We start from the raw sequence: 24349 nt of genomic DNA on the forward strand, positions 1-24349 counted from the left end.
GAAAGTACAAATCATGGTCACAAAATCTACAGAATTTATATTTCTTGATATTTCATTAGTGAAGGTAAAAATACTATCTAAAGATCATAATTGAGAGACCAATGATGAGAGCAGCCAGTGGCATGAATGGCCTGCCCTAGTTAAATCCCACCTAAAGTCGATCTTAGTCTTTGTGAAACACCCCTGGTCTACATAGCACCGAAGTGCTCGTGCTCGTCGTCCAGGTTACTGGTTCTAAACAACAGAGAATGCTTATGAGGTTCACTGCGAAATTATTTAAGCAACGATCTGCATGGAGCAGCTAGGCTTATCCAGTGTTTGGCGCTGGTGTGATCACCACACCATTATTTAGCGCAAAGTCGTTTAGAACTAGCATAGTATACTTCTTAAATGATATATTGTAAACCAGGCGCGGATCCAGGATTTTCCAATAGGGGGGGGGGGGGGGGGGGGGGGCCGGAAATTCGAAATTCGCGCAGACCGTTATTTAAACTTACCAATACTGACAAGGTCATATTAGAAGCACTGTACTTTAATAGTGTACTGGTACCTACAAGCGGGCACAATTATTTTGGAAAGGGAACATGCTCACGTCACATCTCTTGTCCGATATCAACATTCCCCGTTTTCAAGTTATGCTCGCGCGCAATTTTTTTGACATTTCCATCAGTGGGGGCTGAAGCCTCTTCCCCCAATATCTATTTCCTGGTTTAATAATTTGGCGAGTGAGCGGAAATTTGAGCTTATGTATGTTGTGAAAAGTGTTAATTGTCACCAAAATATACGAGATAAGATATAACAAATGCATATTGGTAATTTTTAAATTTTCGGGGAAAGAGAGGCTGCAACCCAATCCCGCATTAACTGCAGGTGTTTTGAAATCAAATCAGACTCCCCAAAAAAGTATTAACCAAAACGCACGAATCCTGTTTCAAAAATCCAAAAAATGTCAGCTTCAGAGGGGGGCACATCACCCCTCAGACTCCCTCTAAAAGTATTAACCGAATCGCACGAATCCAGGTAAAAAAAATCAGCTTCAGAGCTAGAGAGGAACCCCCCCCCACACACACACACACACACACACACACACACGCACACACACACACACACAGACACCCCCTGTGCACGCAAGCGTGAAATTAACGCTGGCGCTAATGCGTAAGCAGGGGCGGCGGAGCTATTTCCAAAGTGGAAAGCACCAACAAAAAAGGGCACCTACAAAGCGAAATCTCAAAGCGAAAATATACATTTTTTTAGACATTGGTATATACCCTTTCATTGTGATGCCATTATCAGGGACGATTTCAATATTTGTTTTTCTTTATATATCATACAAGATATTGCTTAAGCATCACACTTTCGGCTGGGTGTGATTGTCTGAATATTCATTTGCGAGCGAGAAAAAATGTAAGATCTGTGAGGTCGCAGAGTGAAAAATTACATCTTATAAAGAGGAAAAAACAAATCATGATGGGGGTTATAAGCATCACGGAAGACTGAAAAAACATTTGTTTTAAAGTGACATATTGTATCATCTATAAATGCGAGCGAGCGAGCGACCTTTTTAGGGGAAATTACTCTTTGTCGCTTTATATTAGGTGCAAGACTAATGATGAGCAGGTTAGGGGCACGTGCCCCCCCCCCCCGTGCCTACGTGCGAAAGGGATAAAGACACTTATTAGAAAAGAAAAGGAGCATGTGTCAAGGTACAAAGAGTAATTATCAAAGGTTCAAACGGGGCACTTCTTACACCTGAAAGGAGGCACTCACCAGAAATGAGATAGGGCACTTATGAGTATGGGAAATGGGCATTTGTTGACGGAAAAGGGGCATCCATCAGAAATTGATTTATCAGAGGTGAAAAGGGGCATTTATGAAAAGGGGATAGGTCCCTTATTAGAAAGGAAAAGGGGCACGATTCAAAATAAAAGGGCAGTTAGCAAAGGTGAAAATGGGCACCCATCATAGATGAAAAGAGTACTTATCAGGAGGGGAAGGGGTACTTTTCAAAGTAAAACGAGCATCTCTCATATTTGAATAGGGGCAATTATCGGAGGTGAAGAGCGCACTGAAGTAAAAAGAATTAACTTCTCATATATGAAAATGGTCATTTACCAGCGATGAAAAGGGACACTTTTTATTTATGAAGGGCCTCATTTTTCTAAATAGCCCTTATCAGATAGGAAAGGGGGCACATGTGTTGATGAAATGTGCGCTTATCCGAGTTAAAAAGGGGAAGGGGCACTTCTTTACAAAGTAAAAGTGGCCCTTTGGGGGGGGGGGGGGTACTTAAAGAGTGGGGCGAACTTTGCCCCCTACCCCTGCCACCCGACCCATCATCTGAAAATCCAAAATGATGTTGTAGGGGCCGGGCGCGGCTTTATCATGAGTGCTTTTATGTGAACTTCTTTTTTATAAATATATTGTGCTGGATTCCGACCCAGATTGCACACTCTAAAATGATAGTATGATCATCCCAATACGCTTGTAGTTCACGTATGCACCCCTTCCTCTTAATCCGTCGTTACCGTCACTGCCATTTACGTATGGCCGGCCGGCGTATTTTTTATTTACACGCTAGCGAGGGGAATTTCTCGATTAATTCCAATGAAACCGCTTAAAATTCCAATGAAACCGCTCGCGAAGAGTCTAGCCTAGATCGGAGAGCTCGCTAGTGCTATACGCTAGTGTGAATTTACATCCAGGAGAAAGTTTGCTTAACTTTTTCTTGAAACACTTGAACGGTTATGGAAACTGTTTGTGTTTCTAATCTCCAAATATTAATATTATTCTTCATCAAATATAAAACATTTATTTCTACTGTGATATGTAAAGGCACGAACTTACGTTAATACATACCCAACCAAGAAGGTGCACCATGGTAATACATTTTAACAAACACATCAACATGTTACCTAGACAACTCATCACCATAGCCATAACCATAGCCAAAACCATAATGATACATGTAAAATATAGATTGAAGCAATTCTCGTCAGTTGGCTGTATCCTGAGTGTGATTTATATAATGGATTTTGAGTAACATTTGCATCTACCTGTAGTTAAAGAATAGATACAGTGTATAACATCAATTAAGTTGGAGTTCAATTGGAAGGAAGTAACGAGGAATATTAAAGCAAGGGAGACTGGGAGATGAGGAATGCAGGAAGTTAGAAATTGAGAGATTACTCGCGAGATAGCCTTGCATTAATGAATCCTTTATATAATGTCGTCTTGAGAGAAAGTAGACGATTTTTTTTAATATTGGAGATTAGTGCAAGTATTAGATATATTGGAAATAGAATTAATGAGAAAGTTATTTTTTATCAAGATCAATACATGGGGGGGGGGGGGCACCATCAAAATAGGGCACTTTCTGGAATAAGATGCACCTACAAAGGGAAACATCAAAATGTAAATCTACCATATTAAGACATTGACAGACGTACGCGTAACGCATGTCACACACAGAAAAATGAGAAGAAAAGAAAGAATAATGTTTTTAAAAAAGAAGATAGAGGAAAAGGAGAGAGACAGAGAGAGGGAGAGAAAGAAAGAAAGAAAGAAAAAAGGAAGAACTTGAAACTTTACTTTACACTTAGGCCTACATATTACATTTCCGACTGAGTTGGATCGACATGTGCTTAAGTAGTCTGCGGACAAAAGTACAACAATACGAAAACAGAAGTTATATGAAATTGTCTTTAAGAGAGAAAGAGAGGTTAAATTCTAAAATGAAATGAAAGGGGTTATGTGACCCTCAAGGAGGAAATTACAATTTCTATCGCTCATGACGACTATTTGGAATTTCCTAATTTTTTTTAAAGTTCAAGAACTTCCTGGGGCTCCGCCCCATGCAAGACTCCCGGCAACAGCAAATTATTTACACAATTTCTTGCTGTCTGCTGCCTCGAGATCACTGGAGCGAAGAAAGGTAACATATAGCAAGAATCCCTATTCAGTGAAGGATTTATCCCTTTTATTATTAAAGACTCCCGACAAAGACTCTCCCCCTGCAAAATTGGAGAGAGTTTTATGTAGTTTAAGCTTCTAACAACCACGCCCGTGGACCTTTTATTATTTACACAAAGGTAAAAGTGTATAGCAAGAATCCCTATTCAGTGAAGGATTCATCTTTTTTATGCAGATGCTTCTTCTACCATTCTTGACCAAAAGTGCGTTTCAAACTCAATGATATGGGCATCATCCCATTGAATGTTGTGTCCAGTGTTACGGGTTTGTTTTGCTACTTGCTGCCTAATCTGAGGGCTCTGTTGTGCTCTTTAAAAAGAGGACACAATAGGGGCAGCGCAATTTAAATATCAAGGAATGTATTAGAATTTATTTCTAAAATGAAATGAAAGGGATATTTGACTTTCAAGAGCAATAAAAACTCTAATCCATCCCTTGAAATTTAAATTGCACTGCCCCCTTTCAGTGTGCTATTTTCAAAGAGCACAAAAAGGCTTCAGATTGAAGATTCCATCGTATAAAATTGTCTATAAGAGAGAAAGAGAGCCTTATTTCTGAAATGAAAGGGCTATTTGACTTTCAAGAGCGATAAAAACTCTAATCCATCCCTTGGAATTTAAATTGCACTGCCCCATTCAGTGTGCCATTTTCAAAGAGCACAAAAAGGCTTCAGATTGAAGATTCCATCTCATAAAATTGTCTATAAGAGAGAAAGAGAGTTTATTTCGAGAGAAAAAATGAAATGAAAGGGCTATTTGACAAGAGCCCTTTCATTTCATTTTAGAAATAACCTCTCTTCCTCTCTTATAGACAATTTTCTCTCTTGAAAGTCAATAACCCTTTCATTTCATTTTAGAAATAACCTCTTTTTTCTCCTAAAGACAATTTCTCTCTTGAAAAGGCTCTGCCAGGCCCCTCAAGCTCTGCCATGTTGTATGGATCCATTAGAAAGCAAAATAAGCCCACTCAATAATTAATATATATTAAAACGCCATAGCGATTCATCCAAATAAGAAATCCACGTAAGAGGCATTTTGAAAGTTTTAAGAAAATTCCTTCAAATTCCAGGATATTGGATGTTATTTTTCAGGAAACTCTATTAAAACGAGTGGAAGCACTGGCGGTTCTGTTTTTTTTTTTAAACTGTAACAATTCTCCTTGGATCAGATATAGACCAAAAACAAGCCTCATTATCTTCAGTATACAAGTGTCATTTCGGACCTTACAGCTTTCATAGAAATCGCTTCTGGACCGTCAAAGAAAAAGTTTGAGAACCCCTGGTCTACGCATTATACACATCAGGACCAACTTGACAACTTGACAAAAATTTGAGGGGGGTTCGACCCCCCCCCCCTGCGTACGCGCCTGCATGTGCATCCCTTCCTCCTTATTCCCTTATCCATCGTTACCGTCACTACCATTTTAGTAGGGCCGGCCCCCTCCTTTTAACGACTCCCAAGCCATCAAGAATGACCCCATAATAATCCATTATTTATGGATTACCATTCTGCCGTTCTTTGGAGGGGCCGGGCGCGGCCTTTTCAGAAGTGTTTCTACACTAACCTTTTCATGCACTCCGGCTTAACATAAACAAGCACTGGGCTAAGATTTTTTTGAAAAGAAGCATAATTTAGACTCAGTTTCGCATAACCTAAAAATAAGAATACGGCCAGTCACCCCTCCCCCTCCCCTCAATGCATCCGCCTTTACGCACCCCCCCCCCCCTTCCCCTTGTCTTTCCCTTATTCGTCGTTACTGTCACTAATTTTTAGTGCCATTTCGTTGTCTTTCTTTCTCCCCGGTTCCTCTCTTCTTTTTCTTTCCTCTTTTTTGAACTCTCTCTCTTTTCTTTTATCTTCTTCTTTTTTCCCCCCATTTTTTCCCCCTCTTTTTTCCTTCTCAATTTTTTTGCGCCGCCAATAGGGGGGGCCGCGGCCGTTTCGGCCCACCCCTGGATCCGCCACTGTGTAAACGTTGTTTATCCCTTTACTCTTCTCCAGCTGACTGAGCTTTTTATTGTCAATTATATTGTGACGGGCTCAGGGTGTGCCCATTTATCAAGCCACTGTGGCTTTTACGGATGCACCTTTTTCCATCCTATACTTTTAGTAGATTTAATCATGTCTTCTTTTTCTTTTCTTTTTTCCAATGTTTATATATATATATATATATATATATTTCAATGTATTTTTCTTTGGCTATGTTTTACAACATATATATTTCAATGTATTTTTCTTTGCCTATGTTTTACAACATATATATTTCAATGTATTTTTCTTTGCCTATGTTTTACAACAATGTATAATGTCATTTTTACTGTGATTGGAATCAAATAAAGTTCAATTCAATAAATGGAAATAGTCCAAGCCAAATAAATCGGTTTACTAATATATTCAAATTTAAGGAAGTTTCTTTCCCGGGAACCCATAGTGACGAGTTACTCCATTACCCTATCATTAATGATTGAACTACAACACTTGGAATCCAGTCTGCATAAAATGTGTATTGCTATGTCGGGCAAGCCTCGGGTGAGCTTTAATGTTTTCAAGAACAAACTTTGTTTAAAAAGTCGGCAAAGCATTTGAATTATGTTAGTAAAACTGTTAATTTTGCCCCAAAAATTATCGACCAGAATATCTAGAATTTAGCCAATCTGGGTCCTGTCTTAGCAACGGTTGCGATTAACCGCAACTTATGTACGATTGTTATCAATCGCAACTACGTACTTAAGAGATGGAAGACTGTAAACTTGCGACAGATTGAGGGACTCGAGATTGTTTCGGATCAATCGCAACTTTTGATGAGACGGGGCCCAGATCATTACATTAAATTAATTATAACTCAAAAAGAGATCAGCTAGACCTGGGGGGTGTTTCACAAAGATCCTAAGTAGAACTTAACACTAAGTTGGACTTTAAAATTATGGACAGCCACTATTTTTTATTTGCAGGGGGAGAAGAAACTATGTCACGTTAAGAAATCATAAAGATCAGTTGTATTATGCGTATATACATAATTATGATAACAGAACAAAATGTTGATTATCAGAATGTCATTTTGGAATACCTCTATACAAATACCCGATCTAAATGTGCCGATACCACATTGTCTTTAGCCCGTATCAGTATTAGTACGAGCCAATATAAAGTTATTGTTCTTTATTCAGTTTAGTATAATGCTTTTCCTCAAAAATAGTTTCGCTATTTTTTTAGGGTTCAGACGCTAAGAAATGGTTTCAAAGTTACATTACACAAACCCTGAACCATTGCATAATGATGGTGGTTCTCTCTCTCTCTCTCTCTCTCTCGCTATTTATTTTAATCATGCATTATCAACTACATATAAAGCAGCAACAAAAAACTTTGGGTTATCTGGGATAGGTGAAAGTGAGAGTTAAAAAGAAAGTCATGCTAAAACGGCGCTTCACCTCCCCACCCACCCCCCTCCCCCCGCTTTAATATTCACTGGCAGGCTGAGTCGGCGCAAACATGTTCCCAAAAAACTGGACCCCTAAACAAATATATGAACTCTTATCCACCCCCCCCCCCCACCCCCCGCTCATTCACCGTTCGCCGGCTGGCTGATTCGCCACTAATATTTTCTCAAGATTTGGGCCCCCCCCCCCCCCCCCTCTTGCCGCCGGCTGGATCCGCCCCTGGATATAACCATATGTCTAGACCACATGACGTCAGAAATATGTATTTGACTTGGCTCCTGTGTCAAACTCTCCGATTTCAAGACGTAGTGCTGAATAAGAGTTTTCATACACAAATAACTATAACTATATATTCTTTGATAAATCTAATGTGTGTTGATCAGAAGTAGAAATAACATTGATATTTTTAGAAATCGAGAGCAATTCATGGACAGAAAATCACAAACCACAAAATATACACATTCCATTGTAATCAAGTCATTGCTGTGATTTATTTCATTTTTACGTTCATTTTGGAAATAATTTATAAGAAGCGACTTTTTCCATAATTATATCTAACGTAGTTCATACCCTTTTGTCAATGCCTAGACACCAAAAAGCAACTCAATTGCAAAAAGCATACAGTAAAATAAATATCACTTTCTTGAAGTGACATACTATTATCATTAATATATATTTGTTATACTGTTTGTATTAGCAATGCGATTTTGATTTCCTAATGATAATTGTACGAAATATGGCATACTTCAATTTCAATTTCAATTTTCAATTTCATTTATTTCCACAGATTCATAAAAGACAATATAATTTACGATCAAATATAAAAGCATTAAAACAACAGATTAGCCTGCATAGGCGGTGATAAAAAACCACAGAGGTTTATCGGGGATCATCCCCTACTTAAAATTAAAATATTAGAATACAATTATTTTAAAAAAAATCAAACAATAAACACATACATAAACATATATAAATATCATTAGCAATTCTATGTGTGAGGTGAGTGGTATCATTTCATTATTTGGAGCAAAAGCCTTCATTTTTCGAATGAAAGATATATCAATAACGAGTTATACAACAACTTTGTTAAAGCACCTATCTAAAATGCAGTGAGATCTGAAAATAAAATAAAATTTAAAACTAACTAAACTGCTCCATGATAAAATCAAATTCATGATATTTTATTGACTTAAGTATGGGAAATATATTCATAAACCTTTTAAGAGACTCGATCAATGCCAATATGAATGTAGCATTTCAAATTTCCTTGTCATGCTGACTTGGACAAAACAACTGTCTCAGCTCATAAATATGTCAGACGTGTCTGTTGTATTGTTTGAGAAGCATTACCGCCAGTGGCGTTAGTTGGGTGGTATGTCGGGAGTGTGACCCTTCTCCTCATACAGTCTTTGGCAAACAAAGGGCAAATAGAGAGAGAGGTGAAAGAGAGAGAGAGAGAGAGAGGGGGGGAGGGGTGAGATGGAGGGAGAAAGGGCAGAGAGCAAAAGAGAGAGAAAGGGGGCTAGCAAAAAAAATGATGATATTGTTTATTACATCCAAGATTCTTCATGCCCCAAACCATCAAATTAAATTGATCTACAGAGGCCTATAGAGTGCCAGTGCCCCCTCCACATGCGGGGATGGGATGCTACCATTTTACATGTACGTATGTTGCATATTAGAAGAGAGGATATTACAGTCAAATGTACTTATTGTGTCATTGTTTAAACATCTTAACAAAACAGTCTAGTCAGTGTGTTCCTAACTTATACATGTTATTAAATATGGCTTCCAAATTACAACCTTAATGACCTTACCTATCATAATTACATACAGATCAGAAATACGTATTCGTTTCATCATGCACTATCAATTATAATTTGATCCTTGTCTCTGCCATTTCTTTATAGTAGTCTACTGTGGCATCTATTGCTTTGATTGTATCAGGTGTCATCTCTGATCGAGGAATCTTGGGTTTGGATGCTCGGAATGCGGAACTCTCCAAGGCATTCTTGTGGGTGACACCTACAATATCATCGGCTTTGGTCCCAGACATAGGGAATAGACACCGCCATTTCTTAACGATGTCTGGAGCACCTTCCCACTGGAGATACTTGGCGTCCCAAGGCATTCCGCATGCTTCAAAGTACTTGGGAAGCATCTCTGCAGGATTGGACAAGAGTTCGTCCACATCTATGACCACAGGGTTAGGATCCAAGTTCTCCTTGACGTGTTTCCAGAGGTCATACTGGCACTTGTAGGTGTAGCCAGGCATCATGAAGGGGACATCGGTGGTCATGTCAAAGGTATCAGGATCGATAGGCTTCTGTCCAGGGGTTGGCATCTGAGCCATCTGAGCCATGAGCAGGTTCCTCCATGATGGGAACATCCGTTCAGGATCGCGGAGCAGGAACGTGTGTTTGAAACCGGTCTCCTTCTTAGGTAGGAGATCCAGGTAACCCGTGATGCCATACGCCATGTCCTTGATGAAGATGGGTTTTTCAGATGGATCATCAAGCTGTCGCGTTACGCCATCGCGTCTACAAATTAAGAGAAAACATTACGAGAAATCTTCAGGAAATGTTAACATTACTATTACATGCATTCATATCCAGGTATTGCCTTAATTATAGAAGTTGTATAATGTTTGCCTGTTAAAAAGATCCAAAGAAAAGCAGAAGAAGAAGAAGAAGAAGACGAAGAAGAAGAAGAAGAAGACGAAGAAGAAGAAGAAGAAGAAGAAGATGCTTGGAGATATTTCATTCAGGGGACCCAAATGCTCTTACGTCATATCCGAGGGACTCGGTGATCGGATCAATGGGGCAGCAGGAAATAGACACTAGCGCATTGGTAGCGCCGTTGACATTCCAGGTCATGTGCCACTGTTCACCTTCAGGTAGAGTTGTTTGTTACAGGCTTATACATTTGACTGATAGTTTCATTCCGGGTAAAGGTGAGCGGTTGTTAATGGAGAAATAAATAAACATCAATTCCATTGTGGATGTTAAAGATACTATGTCCCTTTTGCAGCCAACATCAAATTCTGTAGAACTTTGCAGGAATTATGAATACGTCCTTTATGCCCTATCTGTGAAATTAAATTTAAACGTTAGCAGTGTCCTAATATTCAAATTATGCAAGGAAACCCGTTTACTTGCTTGACTTCACTGTCAGACAGTACAGACACTATTGAGTGACTAACTGGCCTTTTTTCTTTTTTAGTAATAACATACATAAAATGAGCTGTAAAGGGTACATGAGCATTTGTCTACATCAATAACCCACTTCTTGTGATGGCCAAGATTAAACTGATTGAATATTTGCGCAGCATAAAACGTACGACCATTCGGTTCAATGGTGTGAAAATCAAGACTATTACTTACTGGCTCTATAGCTCTTAAGTCGATTCAACAACTAATAGTCGTTATTTTCCCACTTAAAGACATTTTCAAGCCCTCCTTTTTTAAGGGAAGTTCTAAATTAGTGCCGTTGAAATTTAACCTTTTCATTTTTGGGGGCCTGCAAATGGAACATCGTACCTTTAAAGGAGGTGCAAACTGACGAATACAGGGGAGCGTCTCCTTTTGGACAAATGCACGTAAACGAGTGGACTTGATTAACGGTAGTCAGCGACTAAATGGTCATCGTTTCGAGAGACAGACCGAATAACTTCTCCTGACGATGGACGCTTCGGTTTTGAGTATGTTGCACGCCCGTGATCGCAGCTGCGATCACGTCCGTATTATACCCGATTGATCCCAGGCCATGGGAAAGACACATAGTTTCGTCAGTTTACACCCCTTTAAGATATTTTGATATCCAGAGTCTTCTTGTAAAATTACGTTTTAGCCAATGACCAGACCACCCTAATTGAATACAAAATGATGAATGAATTATATTTTTGTGATAGTAATACATGTATGTACAGCAGGCGCGGATCCAGGATTTCTTAGGGGGGGGGGGCCCAAATTTCATATTATGCGAGCCAAATATTGGTACGTAATGGTGACCAACAGTGACGTAATGCGGGGGGGGGGGGGGGTCGGTGCAACGCGAAACGCGGAAGCTTTGACGTTTTATTAAATTATTCGAGAAAGAAGACGACTCGTTGTACCGTTCTCGACTCTTAATCTTCGTCTGAATTTAATTTTTCCCCTCCCGCGCGAAGCGCGAAAATTTTTACGATTTATTAAATTATTAGAGAGAGACGATTCGTTGTAAAGTTCTTGACTCTTAATCCTTGTCTAAATTTCAGCCCCCCTCCCCCTCCTGCGCAAAGCGCGGAAGCTTTGACGTTTCATTAAACTATTAAAGAAAGAAGACGATTCGTTGTACCGTTCTCGACTATTAATCTTCGTCTGAATTTAGTTTTTCCCCTCCCGCGCGAAGCGCGGAAAATGTTACGATTTATTAAATTATTAGAGAAAGAAGACGATTCGTTGTAGAGTTCTAGACTCTTAATCCTTGTCTGAATTCAGGTCCCCCCCTCTCCTCCCGTGCGAAGCGCGGAAGCTTTTAAGTTTCATAAGATTGTGAGAGAAAGAAGACGATTGGCTGTGCAGTTCTCGACTCTTAATCCTCGTCTGAATTCAGGTCCCCCCCCCCCGCTCCCACGCAAAGCGCGGAAGCTTTTTAGTTTCATAAGATTATGAGAGAGTCGATTGGCTGTACAGTTCTCGACTCTTAATCCTCGTCTGAATTCAGGTCTCCCCCCCCCCCCTCCCGCGCGAAGCGCGGAAGTTTTTAAATTTCATAAGATTATGAGAGAAAGAAGACGATTGGCTGTACAGTTCTCGACTCTAAATCCTCGTCTGAATTCAGGTTCCCCCCCTCCCGCGCGAAGCGCGGAAGCTTTTAATTTTCATTAAATCATTAGAGAAAGAAGACGATTCGTTGTACCGTTCTCGAAAATAATCCTCGTCGGAATTTAGTTTCCCCCCCATCCCGCGCGAAGCGCGGAAGCTTTTACGTTTCATTAAATCATTAATTCGTATTACCGTTCTCGCCTCTGAATCCTCGTCTGAATTCAGGTTCCCCCTCCCGCGCAAAGCGCGGAAGCTTTGACGTTTCATAAGATTATGAGAGAAAGAAGACGATTCGCTGTACCGTTCTCTATACTCTTAATCCTTGTCTGAATTTCAAAGATGTTCTTTGTCTGCTACTTTTTCTTCCTACGTCCTCTTCCGATTTGGGGGGACCGCGGTCAGATACGCATTCAGGGGCCCGCCTTAGGGCCCCTGGTGGGGTCGAGGCGGCGGAGCCGGCCCCGGAAACTCAGGGGTTTTAGGCGTTTAATTAAGGTCTATAAATACCTATTATTTTGTGACACTGGAAGGTCACTATTTGGCGTAGGGTCCAGGGGGCGGAGCCCTCCAAAAGAGGGGTGTTAGGCATTAAATTACCGTCAGATGAGCATCTAAGGGCCCGCCGTAGGGCCCTAGGTGGAATCCAGGGGGCAGAGTCCCCGAAAGCTTTGGGGTTTTAGGCATTTAATCACGGTCAGATGAGCAATCAGTATCAGTACGCCAGTATCTCCTCTTTTCCTTTTTTCTTTCCCTTTCCTTCCTTCTCTCTTATTTTTTTGATTGCGGGGGGGGGGGGGGTCAACAGCTTTGGAGGCAAGGCCCTTTCGGCCCCCCGATCTACTTCTTCCCTTTTCTTTTCTTCTTCCTCTTCTTTCTTTCCCTTTCTCTCCCCTTTCCCTTTCCCTTCTTTTCCTTTTTTCTTTCTCTTTTTTTTTTTTTTTTTTGCGGGGGGGGGGGGCCAAGGCCCGCTCGGCCCCCCCCCTGGATCCGCGCCTGATGTACAGCGCCATGAGCGTCAGAGCCTGGCGGATACCGGCGCTATATAAATATCCATATTATTATTATTATTAAATGAGTAAATGTACAGTTATCGACTTACATAAAAAGTGACCCATCAATCTTTTCTGGCGTGAAGAGATGTTCCATGGGAGTACCTTTCAACATGGCACCCATTTGAGTGAAGAATGCTTCTAGTTTGAAGTCATCATAACTCCTTGGAAGAGGTACACCCATATTTTTCAGCATAAAGTCTTGAAAGAAGGCTAGACAGTAAGGCTCGAACCATACCTGTAATCAAAGAATTGTTATGTTTAATTATTAGTTTGACTTGTTTGAATTTCAGTGGCGTAGCCAGCCACGAGAAGCAGGGTGTGCACTCCCCTCCTATGCATGGAATGACGAGAGGAAAAAAAGGAGAGAAAGAGAAAAAAAGGAAGCCGGAAACGTAACATACCAAAAAGATTATACCACCCTCTTCCACGATATTCAGTTTCTCACATGGACCTTTCATTTTCGGCACGCCAGCTCAATGGTGAAATTCCAAAAGTAGAATTGTTGAAGGGTTGCTTATGATTAATGAGCAATACATCCTAGTATAACATTTAGACAACACTGTATCCATCTCATTACGATGGGATTGATTCCATCACCCTTTCTTTAAAATAACTGGAGTTATTGTCGTCCTCTAGAGTATGAATACCACAATATACTGACCTCTGTATTATCGACAAAACTGAAACACTTGGCGATTGCAGTCGATATCGAACGTGGTACGCACCACATGATGACCCGGAAGGGTTTTGTATCCGACATCCTGTGATCAGAAAAGAAGAAAGAAAGAATAATGGTAAGATAGGGGATGTACCAGTGGTGGATCCAGGATTTTCCAACGGGGGGGGGGGGGGGGGGTGGCTGAAATGAAAATCACGCCGACGATATTTCGCTCAGTGGGGTTTAAAAAAAAAAAAAAAAATTAAAAAAAAACTCAACACCACCCGTTGAGCAAAAGGAAAAAGGTACATTTGTGGTTATCATCTTTTAAACAAACTTTTATTGGGGCCAATAAATAATTTAATAATATTTTTAGGCCATGGGGTGCCCCCCCCCCCCCGTGGATCCGCGCCTGGGTTGTACAACACATATATCTTATCTGGCGGCAGTTGCTCCGCCGACAATCTCCTTGAATATCCGAATTTCTAACTGCACATCGGCCGTGGCCTAATCTTACCCTAAACCTTATCCTATTATCTTTGACGAAATAAAGTCCGGAACAAGGGCGTATCCAGGATTTTTAAGGGGAGGTGTTTTTTGGCCCAATTCGTGAGAAAATATTTAGCGGCGAATCAGCCAGCGGTTGAATAAGCGGGGAGGGGGAGGGGAGGGGAGGGGGAGGGGGAGGGGGAGGGGGAGGGGGGGGGGGGGTAAGGGGCGTTATTTTAAATTTTTTTTTGCCCAATTCGTGAGAAAATATTTAGTGGCGAATCAGCAAGCCGACGAATAAGCGCGGGGGGGGGTAAGCACTAAATTGTTTCTTTTTTCAACCAAAACACACCCCCCCCACACACACACACTCACTACGCCAATGGTCCGGAGCATTATGTTACAGCACCTACGTGACACAAGATGATGGGCTCGAACGTGTATAATATGCCATGACAGAGGCAATATCTAGGACCTAATGGGACCTAATAAAAGAGTTGAGATTGATTAATTACAAGTCCTCCAAATAATCGCAAACTGAGAGTTAAGTCAATTTGAGAACGCTTTGGAAAGTTTGAATCAATCGTAACTAGTTGTACAACGGGGTCCTGATATCAAAATGTGAAAAAGTTCATGTGCTTGGTAATGCAAACGATAAAATCCTCAGGGCAAACCGACCCCATTATCAAAACTTATCAAAACACCATGTTTAAGGACCTCTTTAAACTAATGTAACAATGACTTGCCAAAAGGTTATCTGTTTATCATTATCAGAATATAATTGGATTAAATGTTAATAATTATGATGCGGTTACGCGAACTTTTGCCAACTACATGCAAGTAAATGGTACAAAGTACAAACACTCTAGACGGGGGCAATTCGAAAACATAGAACTAGTGCGAAATGTGGGAAGACATTAATTTTGTGTTAACTAAACATTGACGTTATGAACAGGCATACTAGCGTATTATGTATTTAAAGGAGGGGGTAGGGAAAGAGGGGCGGGCGGGGGGGGGGGCAATTCACTCACACTGACACACTCGCGACCATGAACATCTTATTTAAATATAGCCATATTTTACGTGTTTATATAATCATTTTAAGTACAACATATTCTTCTCAAAAAGCTCAGAAGTTTTACCCCTTCTGATGTAAAGGGCTGGATAAACCACTGAACATGTATGTATAAGAAAGCATGTCTGTATGGTTAAGGAAAGGAGACAAATAAAACTCATTGGCCCGTATTCTGAAGTCGTGTCTAACTCCTGTTTAACTAAACAGTTGTAAGCCTGTCTAAGTCCCGTCTAGTCTGTTAGGACGGGGCAAACAAGCGATCGATAAGTGATACCCCATGGTTGTTGGCAGTTGGTTATACTGTAGCTTCATTTTGATGGAGCATATACTGAGACGTGCGCGACTGGCCCTTTCGGTTCTACAACACATATATCAGCTGGAGCAAAGAACATCAATTACGAACATAATGAGGGGCATTCGAGTTATATCAGTCGGGTACGAAACATATATGAATTTCCTTTTCATGGTTGATGTTAATTTGCCAATCTGAAAATGTTGTCGTTGTGTTTGATGACCTTATAAACATCAAGAACGAAAACCATTTAAATTTAGTACGCTGAATAGCAACATGGTATTGTCTAATAGAGACAATATCTAAGTTGCATATTGTGCAAATTCAACTGCTTTTCACCTCTTAGATTTGTTTAAACTTTTAGTATGTTGTTTAGGATTATTCCTAAGTTGTTTTTTTGCAACTTGTTTTGGGTAAATTGCTTATTTGATTCGACTAACCACTCAATGCTGAGCTTAGCTAAAGCTGTATAATAGCTAGCTAGTACGTGTAATGCGATGCAATTAATTACTGTAAAAAAAGTTGGGCAGACGTTACTGAGCAAATCAAAGTTGGCCAAATTTTGTCCAATAATTGGATGATTTTCTCCCAACCATTTATTGCATGAAGTTACCTCATGAAGGGTAAAATATAGGTTGGGTAGGTGTTACTTAGCAGTTAGATCGATGTTGGGCAAACGTCGCCAAGCAATTGTGTTATTCCCGCCCCCCTCCCTGGATCCGCCACTGCCATGTAGTAACCGATGAAATAATTTTGTGATTTTATTGGGCAATTCAAAGTTGGGCCATTTTGGACCAAACTTTGGGTTATTTTCTCCCAACCATTTACTACATGACTGTTTTTACCCAATTAAATATTAAAAATAAGTTGGGCAGATATTACTGGGCAAACGTAGGTCGGGCAACAATTATACAACAATAGGGTTATATTCTTGTCGAGTGGATATGTCACAGGATTGTGGATCACAACTTTCGCGGTTCTAATCCCCGCCGTGGCACTAATGTCCTTTTATATATAATATATATAATATTTTATCCAACTTATTTGCCCAACTAGTGTCTAATATCCTTCACCTTATGGTGAGAATTGGGTGAATTTTTGTTGGTTAAAAATTGGGCATTTTCACTTCATTCAATACTGGGTAAATCATGCAAAATCTTAATTTTCCCAATAGTTGTTTGGACATCACTGCCCTCATGTTAGGTACAAATTTGGGAATTTTTTGCCCAACATTTTTTAGAGTATACATTGTCGGGTGACAATCAATCCTTGTAATAAACTCATTGGTATGAAAACAGATAAATAGAATGATAAAAGTTGAAATAAATCGGATTAATGATGAGAGAGTTGAATAAAGAGACGATTGGTACTACAAAATAGCACAGAAAACAGACATGCTAAAGCTTCTCGACTTACACTTATCGTAGTAAATCGCATGAGTGAACAGAAAGCCGAAATCAGTGAATTCACGGTCGGAGGAACTTGATTAGAAATGTTGCGATACACAATTTTACCATTTAGCTTGACCATATAGCTTGACCATAATATTTAGATAATAATAATTATAATAATAGGTATTTCTATAGCTCCGTCTATCTAGATAATTCTATTCCGAGGCGAATTTATTATTACCCCGGCTTTAGCCTAGCTGACGTTTATACAGCGCTCCAGCATTTCAAGGAATTAATTCCTGCCAGGTACCCATTTTGTTGCAACGGTTGGATTGTCCTGTAATTCAGCTTAATTTCAAACATCACTATTCTAGAACTCTGCATGTGTATGGAGTTCGATAGTCAAATAAACCGGAACTTCATGACCCGAAAGCGAAGTAACGGTCTGTGGAAAAAGACTATTTTATATTCAGGGTTTCCTGGTTGCCTTGGTTACATCCGGGAGTCCAGAGTCCAAAATTATGGAAGCTATAGGCGCAGTGATTATAAAAAAAAAGTGCTGTGATCGAGTTGCTAAAGTACGGAGCCCCTAAGGGGACATAAAACGATGTGAGAAATTATTTTTTATCTCGTGGCCACGACTTAGTATCTCGTGGCCACGACTTAGTATCTCGAGGCCACGACTTAGTATCTCGAGGCCACGACTTAGTATCTCGAGGCCACGACTTAGTATCTCGAGGCCACGACTTAGTATCTCGTGGCCACGACTTAGTATCTCGTGGCCACGACTTAGTATCTCGTGGCCACGACTTAGTATCTCGAGGCCACGACTTAGTATCTCGTGGCCACGACTTAGTATCTCGAGGCCACGACTTAGTATCTCGTGGCCACGACTTATCACGAGGGTTCGGAGGCCCTGTACATTGAGTGAGTATGACAAACTGTCTTCATACGTTACATAGCCGAGAATGGATGAACCACAACGAGAACGAAATACTGTGATTAAACTATGTTTCGAAATGGGACTCTTGTATAAAGATATAGTTAGGATTCTTGCCACAGAGTGCGGACTTTTGATTTCTATCCGTCATTTGAAACGGGTGCTTTGAAACTACCTAGCTGCCAGGGCTCAAATTAATTGTTTGTCTACGGGGGCTCTCCCCCTCCCCCCATTTAATTCAGTATAATGCTTTTCCTCAAAAATAGTTTTGCTATTTTTTTAGGGTTGAGACGCTAAGAAATGGTTTCAAATGTACATAACACGAACCCTGAACCATTGCAAAATGATGGTGGTTCTCTCTCTCCCTCTCTCTCTCTCTCTATTTTAATCATGCATTATCAACTACATATAAAGCAGCAACCAAAAACTTAGGGTTATCTGAGATAGGTGAAGAGTTAAAAAGAAAGTCATGCTAAAACGGCGCTTCGCCCCCTGAAAAAAATAAAATAGATTAGTAGTCCTCCTCTCCAGCATCCCCCTCCCCCCGCTTTAATTTAATATCACATTTTCACTTGGCAGCCCAAGGGGGCTGGGGGGGGGGGGTGGGAGGAGGGGGTTAAACCCCCTAACCCCCCGTAGATCTGCCCATGTTACCATATCATTCCACGACATTTTGGTCTTCCTCTTCTCCTCAAAAGGGACTTTTAGATTTGCGTGGACGTGGACGTGTTACGTCCTTTTAAGGCACTGGCAGTCACATGTGACGTCCTTTTAAGCACTGGCAGTGCCTTAAAAGGAGGTCACACGTTGCAGTCCACGTTCTCATCGTGCAAATCTAAAAGTCCCTAATATTGATTTACTGGTCGAGGTTCATTATTTGCTGACAACGAAAAACTTCTCCAGGCCATGACCATGTTTCTGCCCTTGCGCGATCGCCTCCAGCTCCAGCAGACATGGCGCAGTCACAACGGTACATAAATCAGAAGACTGTTGATCAATAATAACAAATTGTTTACGATTATTCAAATAATTTTCAAACCAATTCAAGGAAATACCTCTAATACCATAAAATGAAAGTTTTTGTAACAAATATGAATGATTGACACTATCGAAAGCCTTAGAAAGATCAAGAAAGATACCAATTGAAACCAGTTTGCTTTCTATGGCACGGGATACATAATTCATGAATTCTATTAAAGCCATTGAGGTTGAATATTTCTGCCTGAATCCAAATTGTTTTGAGAAAAAAATATTATTTTTATCAATATAGTCAACGAGTCTTCTGTAGACAAGTTTTTCTAAAATTTTGGAAAATACTGGCAAGATAAATATTGGTCGATAGTTGTCTTAACACTCTTTACCCTTACTTTTATTTATAGGAACTACTTTGGCAATCTTTACTTGATCCGGTATTGTTCCAGAGATAAATGATTCGTTAAAAAGACAGCACAAATGCTTTGTATACAAAAATATGGTCTTTTTAACAAATGTTGGATCTATATTATCGTATCCCGCACTTTTACCCACTTTCAATTCTTTAGCACAATTAATTATTTCTGATTCAGTTACAGGTTTAAGAAATAAAGAATTAACATAATTGCCTGTGAGATAATGTTTAAAATTTGTGCTCAGCAAAGGTATCGACTGATTCCCAATAGAACTGCCGATTGTACTGAAATATTCATTAAATTCCTTTGACATTTCAAGTTTATTAGGTTATCTTTAATTCTTTATGTTATCTTTAATAATATAGTCAGGACTATTGTTTTGCTTTTTTTGCTTTATGATTTCATTCAAGTATTTCCAAGTCTTTTTATATCATTTTTTATAGTATGGAATTTCTTATAAAAATATTCTTGCTTTGCATGCCTAATGTCGTTGTTCAAAGAATTTCTAAAGTGTTTATGATTGCTCTCACGGTAAGGAGATGGATTCAGAATGAATTTCTTATATAACCTGTTTTTCTTTTTACACCTCTTTCTCAAATCATTAGTTAACCAAGGTCTAATGCAACTACTCCTTTTTACATAGACTTTCTTCAGAGGAAAGCATTCATTATACAGTTTCATGAAGGATTGTAGAAACATATCGTATTTTACATTAATATTAGGTTCATCATAAAAGTCATTAAAATCTATTGCATGAAAATTTGCACTGAACATTTTTATACCAAGTTCAGATATCTTCCTACGGTAAAAAGATTCCCGTGACTCGTGTACAGGTTCATTCCAAAAAATCGTGACAAAGATTGGCAGGTGGTCGGTTATATCAGTCAAAAGGATTTTCTTATGTCTGTAACCTATGAAGCTTGTTATGTAAGATGTAGTCTAAGAGGACTAAAGTTTAATAGAGAGATGTCAGCTGGTCCTGTGGTCGCCTCATTTGTCTTCCTATAGTATACTCCGAGATCGAAACCCATTTAGTCGCTCTAGTTTTGGATAGCGACGCTTTGGCTTCGATAGCCCCTCCCATATACCCACACATACACACACAATATATATATATATATATATATATATATAAATTATAACTTGTAATTAGAAGGTATTCAGGGGTGGGTGGGAATGGGGGAGAGGGATATTTCCCTGCGATGTCATCGCAGGGAAATATCCCTCTCCCCCATTCCCACCCACCCCTGAATACCTTCTAATTACATAATATGTATACAAACATCGCAGGGAAATATCCCTCTCCCCCATTCCCACCCACCCCTGAATACCTTCTAATTACAAGTTATAATTTATGCGGAACTGGTTTCTGAAAGAAGTACGAAATACATGTGCGCTCTACAATACAGGCACTAGACTAGTGTAGTACATGGGGCCACGCCCACTCTCCCTGCCTACCATATACATGTACCAATATACTCCAATTATTTTCCTCCTCTCAAATCGTAGATGATTATTTTATTGTCACTGAATGATTCTATGGTCTTACCTTGATTATAGTTATCTCGTCGACTATTCCCGAAAATAGAAGCACCCTCACCTTGTCGTAGTTTTTCCACCGTTTCTCCCCGCGTTTCTCACACAGGTTCGCAAGCATAGAGGATTACGACTGGAACGTTTTGGTACAGCCAGAGAGGTCAGTTGTTATAGCTGCCTACCGAAGTTGCACCATCCATATAACCAGAAGGTCCACGGTAGCACGCATGTCTGCGCAAACGGAGTGTAAATATGACCTTTTGACACTTATTCAGCAAAGCCTCGCCTTTACCAAACTATTAGAGAAATATCATGCGAAGAGCGTATAGACTAGAAAACGACATCGTACAATTATCTTCGTCGTATAAAAAATGTGTCAATGTTGATGAAGGAAAGGCTCGTGGCCTGCAATAGATGTAGTTTGAGGGAAGTCCTTTATTGATTATTGAGTCGCAATTCTTGCAAACAGAAATAGAGAGAGAGAGAGAGAGAGAGAGAGAGAGAGAAAGAGACAGAGAGAGAGAAAGAGAGAACACGACCTAGTAGGTCCATGGTGAGAGAAAAGGAAAATGGGGAGGGAGAAGCCTATAGAGACTAAAGCCCTCACGACGGGGTTGGAAGAAACAGGCCTGAATATAGAGACTAACCACCTTCAGCTTCATACATGGATATCTAATCGAGATGGACTGATAGTAGGTCAACGCAAAAGCCATCAGAAAAAAGCAAAAAATTAATTTCTTTTACAAAAATTGTTTAATATATTTTGTTTTGACTAAAGCCCTCACGACGGGGTTGGAAGAAACAGGCCTGAATATAGAGACTAACCACCTTCAGCTTCATACATGGATATCTAATCGGGGTGGACAGATGGGCGGTCACCGCAAAAACCATCAGAAAGAAGCAAAAATTAATTTCTTTTAAAATGAATTATTTGATATATTTTGCTATTGCAAAAATAATAAAGGAATTAAATACTAACTAGGCAAACTAAGACATAACATATAAGAATATAAAAGAATAAGGCAATAACTTTGTGAAACCTTCGTATACAGTATAGTATTTTATTATTTTTTAATGATCCAGTACATGTATATGATATTCCAAACACCGTCATAAAAACATTTGATATAATAACATTAATAAACATTGATTGCATTTATTCGCATAGTGCACAATTCTCATATCCTTGACAGATATTGATATTAATTCAACATGAAAGGTTGCATCGTTCATTGTAAATAGCACGAGTATTTAGTGACGCGAAGTATTTTTCGGACTCTAATGATTTCGACAAAGATATAGGGCTACTGAATTAGGGTTGCAATTGGTTTTAATAATAATAATAGCTAGTACTTATATAACGCTTTTAAGGACTACAGGCCCTCTCAAAGCGCTTTACAGATATACGGTATATCATTATCCCGGTCATCAGATTCAGGCTTACCCGCACACAATATATGCACATTCTCCACTCCCTGGGGAGCATTCCAACCAGGCGCCATTTTTACAAGCGCACACTTGCTAATCTAAGCATTACACTATGAACATGACTGACAAAGAAAGCGGACAAAATATACAGTTCCTCAGGTAGACAAAAGAACATCCCTTCACTGCTATTATGTAAAAAGGTGAATATGCATGTGACACCTGTTCTGCACATTTCTACATAATAGCAGTGAAGGGATGTTCCTTTGTCTACCTGAGGAACTGTATATTTTGTCCGCTTTCTTTGTCAGTCATGTTCATATTGTTAGCTTTCACATCCTACCTACCGGGTAACCATTCAACACCTCCAGATTATTTCGAGATTTTCTCAGGACTATTAGATTCGCCTATAATGAAAGCGTCTATAATATTCAATAGAATTGTCTATACCTTGGTGGTGGTTCTGTTCTGTCATCAAAAACGATTTTCTACATGAAGAATGTAGACGGTACTATATCTTTATATTATTTATTTGTAACAAAAATTAGACAGGCACTTAATGTCGGCAAGAAAACTTAAACAAACACACATTTTGATTACGTTCGTGGGTTAAAAAAAATCAAGATTACAAAGACTTTGTAAGACTTCAACTTAAAGGCAATTTCAGTTACACAAACGCTATAGAAATCATGTTCGCTTACGCAATAATTTTAGTCACATTTTCGAAATGTCAATAGACGGCACACAAGGCTATCAACACTACTTGATGGTGATTTAAAACAAATTACCAAGGGAAACAATAATTATACATCGGGTATCGCATGGATAAGCAAATCTTCATAAAACTAACAGGGAAATCCAACTTTAGCATACAACTGCTCAAAAAGAAAGCAGGAAAAATCATAAAAGCAAATTGGTGAAAGTTTGAATCGAATCAGAGAAAAGGTAAGAAAGTAATGACATCATGTTTTGAAAGTTGTAATCACTATATATGGGCACTTCGAGCCAAGTTGACTGAATCGGCAATGTCACTATGACGAAATGCCGGACTACTTTCTTAATCGTTTCAAAACAAAAAATGATTAAAGTGTAATTTTTTTCAAAATGTATGATTCAGGAAGGTCTTTTCTTTTTAGAGGACCTATACTATTATGCTATTGCTGCCCATAATATAGTTTGATTCGTGCCCCAAGTGAGAAGGAACTGAGGAGACAAGAGAAAATAATGATAATTGTGTATGCCCGGTGGGGTCACTCAATTTGACTTCCGGACCGCATGACCGTTACCAAAATCGCGGAAAAAGGGGTCAATTTCAAGTAATGTCCGCGGACAAAATATTCCTCGAAATAAAGAAAATAGGGGTGCACAGGTGTCCTCGAAATTGATAAATAGGGCTAAGGAAAAGGGAAAAGAGAAAACCGGGAAGAGAAAAGAGAAAACCGGGAAGAAAAATTCTCGGAGCCGAGTCTTGTCCTTGAAATATGGTAAAATAGGGGTAAGTTTGCGAAAGTGTCCTTACAATCTTATAAATAGGGGTATTCCAAAGTACGATTTTGTCCTTGTTTTGACGTAAAAAAGGGGGTTAAATCTCACAAAATGTCCTCGAAATTGACCGCAAAAGGGGGTTATCTGCATTTGTGGTAACGGTCATACGTGTCACTCTCTGCAGGGGAGTGACCCCACCGGGTGTGTATGCCGGCCGGACAAACGGGAGAAATATCCCGTTACTACGTCTCAATCCATTGACCAAATTACCAATTTGAGATTCGCATGGATTTAGTGATCTTATATATTTCAAAACATTCATACTTCCCTTATTATTGACCTGATTTATTTCAAACTCTCGTCATTCTATATCTCTTATTTTTTGCTACCATACCAATGACGTCA

At 39.6% G+C, this 24349-nt stretch overlaps 1 protein-coding gene across 2 annotated transcripts; it reads right to left on the reverse strand.

Moving 5' to 3' along the window:
- Positions 1–7874: 7874 nt before the first annotated feature.
- LOC593133 lies at positions 7875–21511 on the reverse strand. 2 transcript variants are annotated; one of them, XM_030979939.1, is made up of 4 exons: positions 21099–21511; positions 13927–14026; positions 13313–13500; positions 7875–9948 (listed from the first exon to the last, which is right to left on the reverse strand). In XM_030979939.1, exons 2-4 carry the CDS (start codon positions 14023–14025, stop codon positions 9282–9284), a joined length of 954 nt encoding a protein of 317 aa, XP_030835799.1. In that variant the 5' UTR covers position 14026; positions 21099–21511; the 3' UTR covers positions 7875–9281. The 2 variants fall into 2 exon arrangements, with proteins under 2 accessions (XP_030835799.1, XP_030835798.1); XM_030979938.1 differs by having other exon boundaries at positions 21048–21508.
- Between the last annotated feature and the right edge of the window lie 2838 nt (positions 21512–24349).

This window comes from Strongylocentrotus purpuratus, unplaced genomic scaffold, assembly GCF_000002235.5.
Source record: "Strongylocentrotus purpuratus isolate Spur 01 unplaced genomic scaffold, Spur_5.0 spur5_scaffold_10, whole genome shotgun sequence".
NCBI classification, from domain to species: Eukaryota; Metazoa; Echinodermata; class Echinoidea; order Camarodonta; family Strongylocentrotidae; genus Strongylocentrotus; species Strongylocentrotus purpuratus.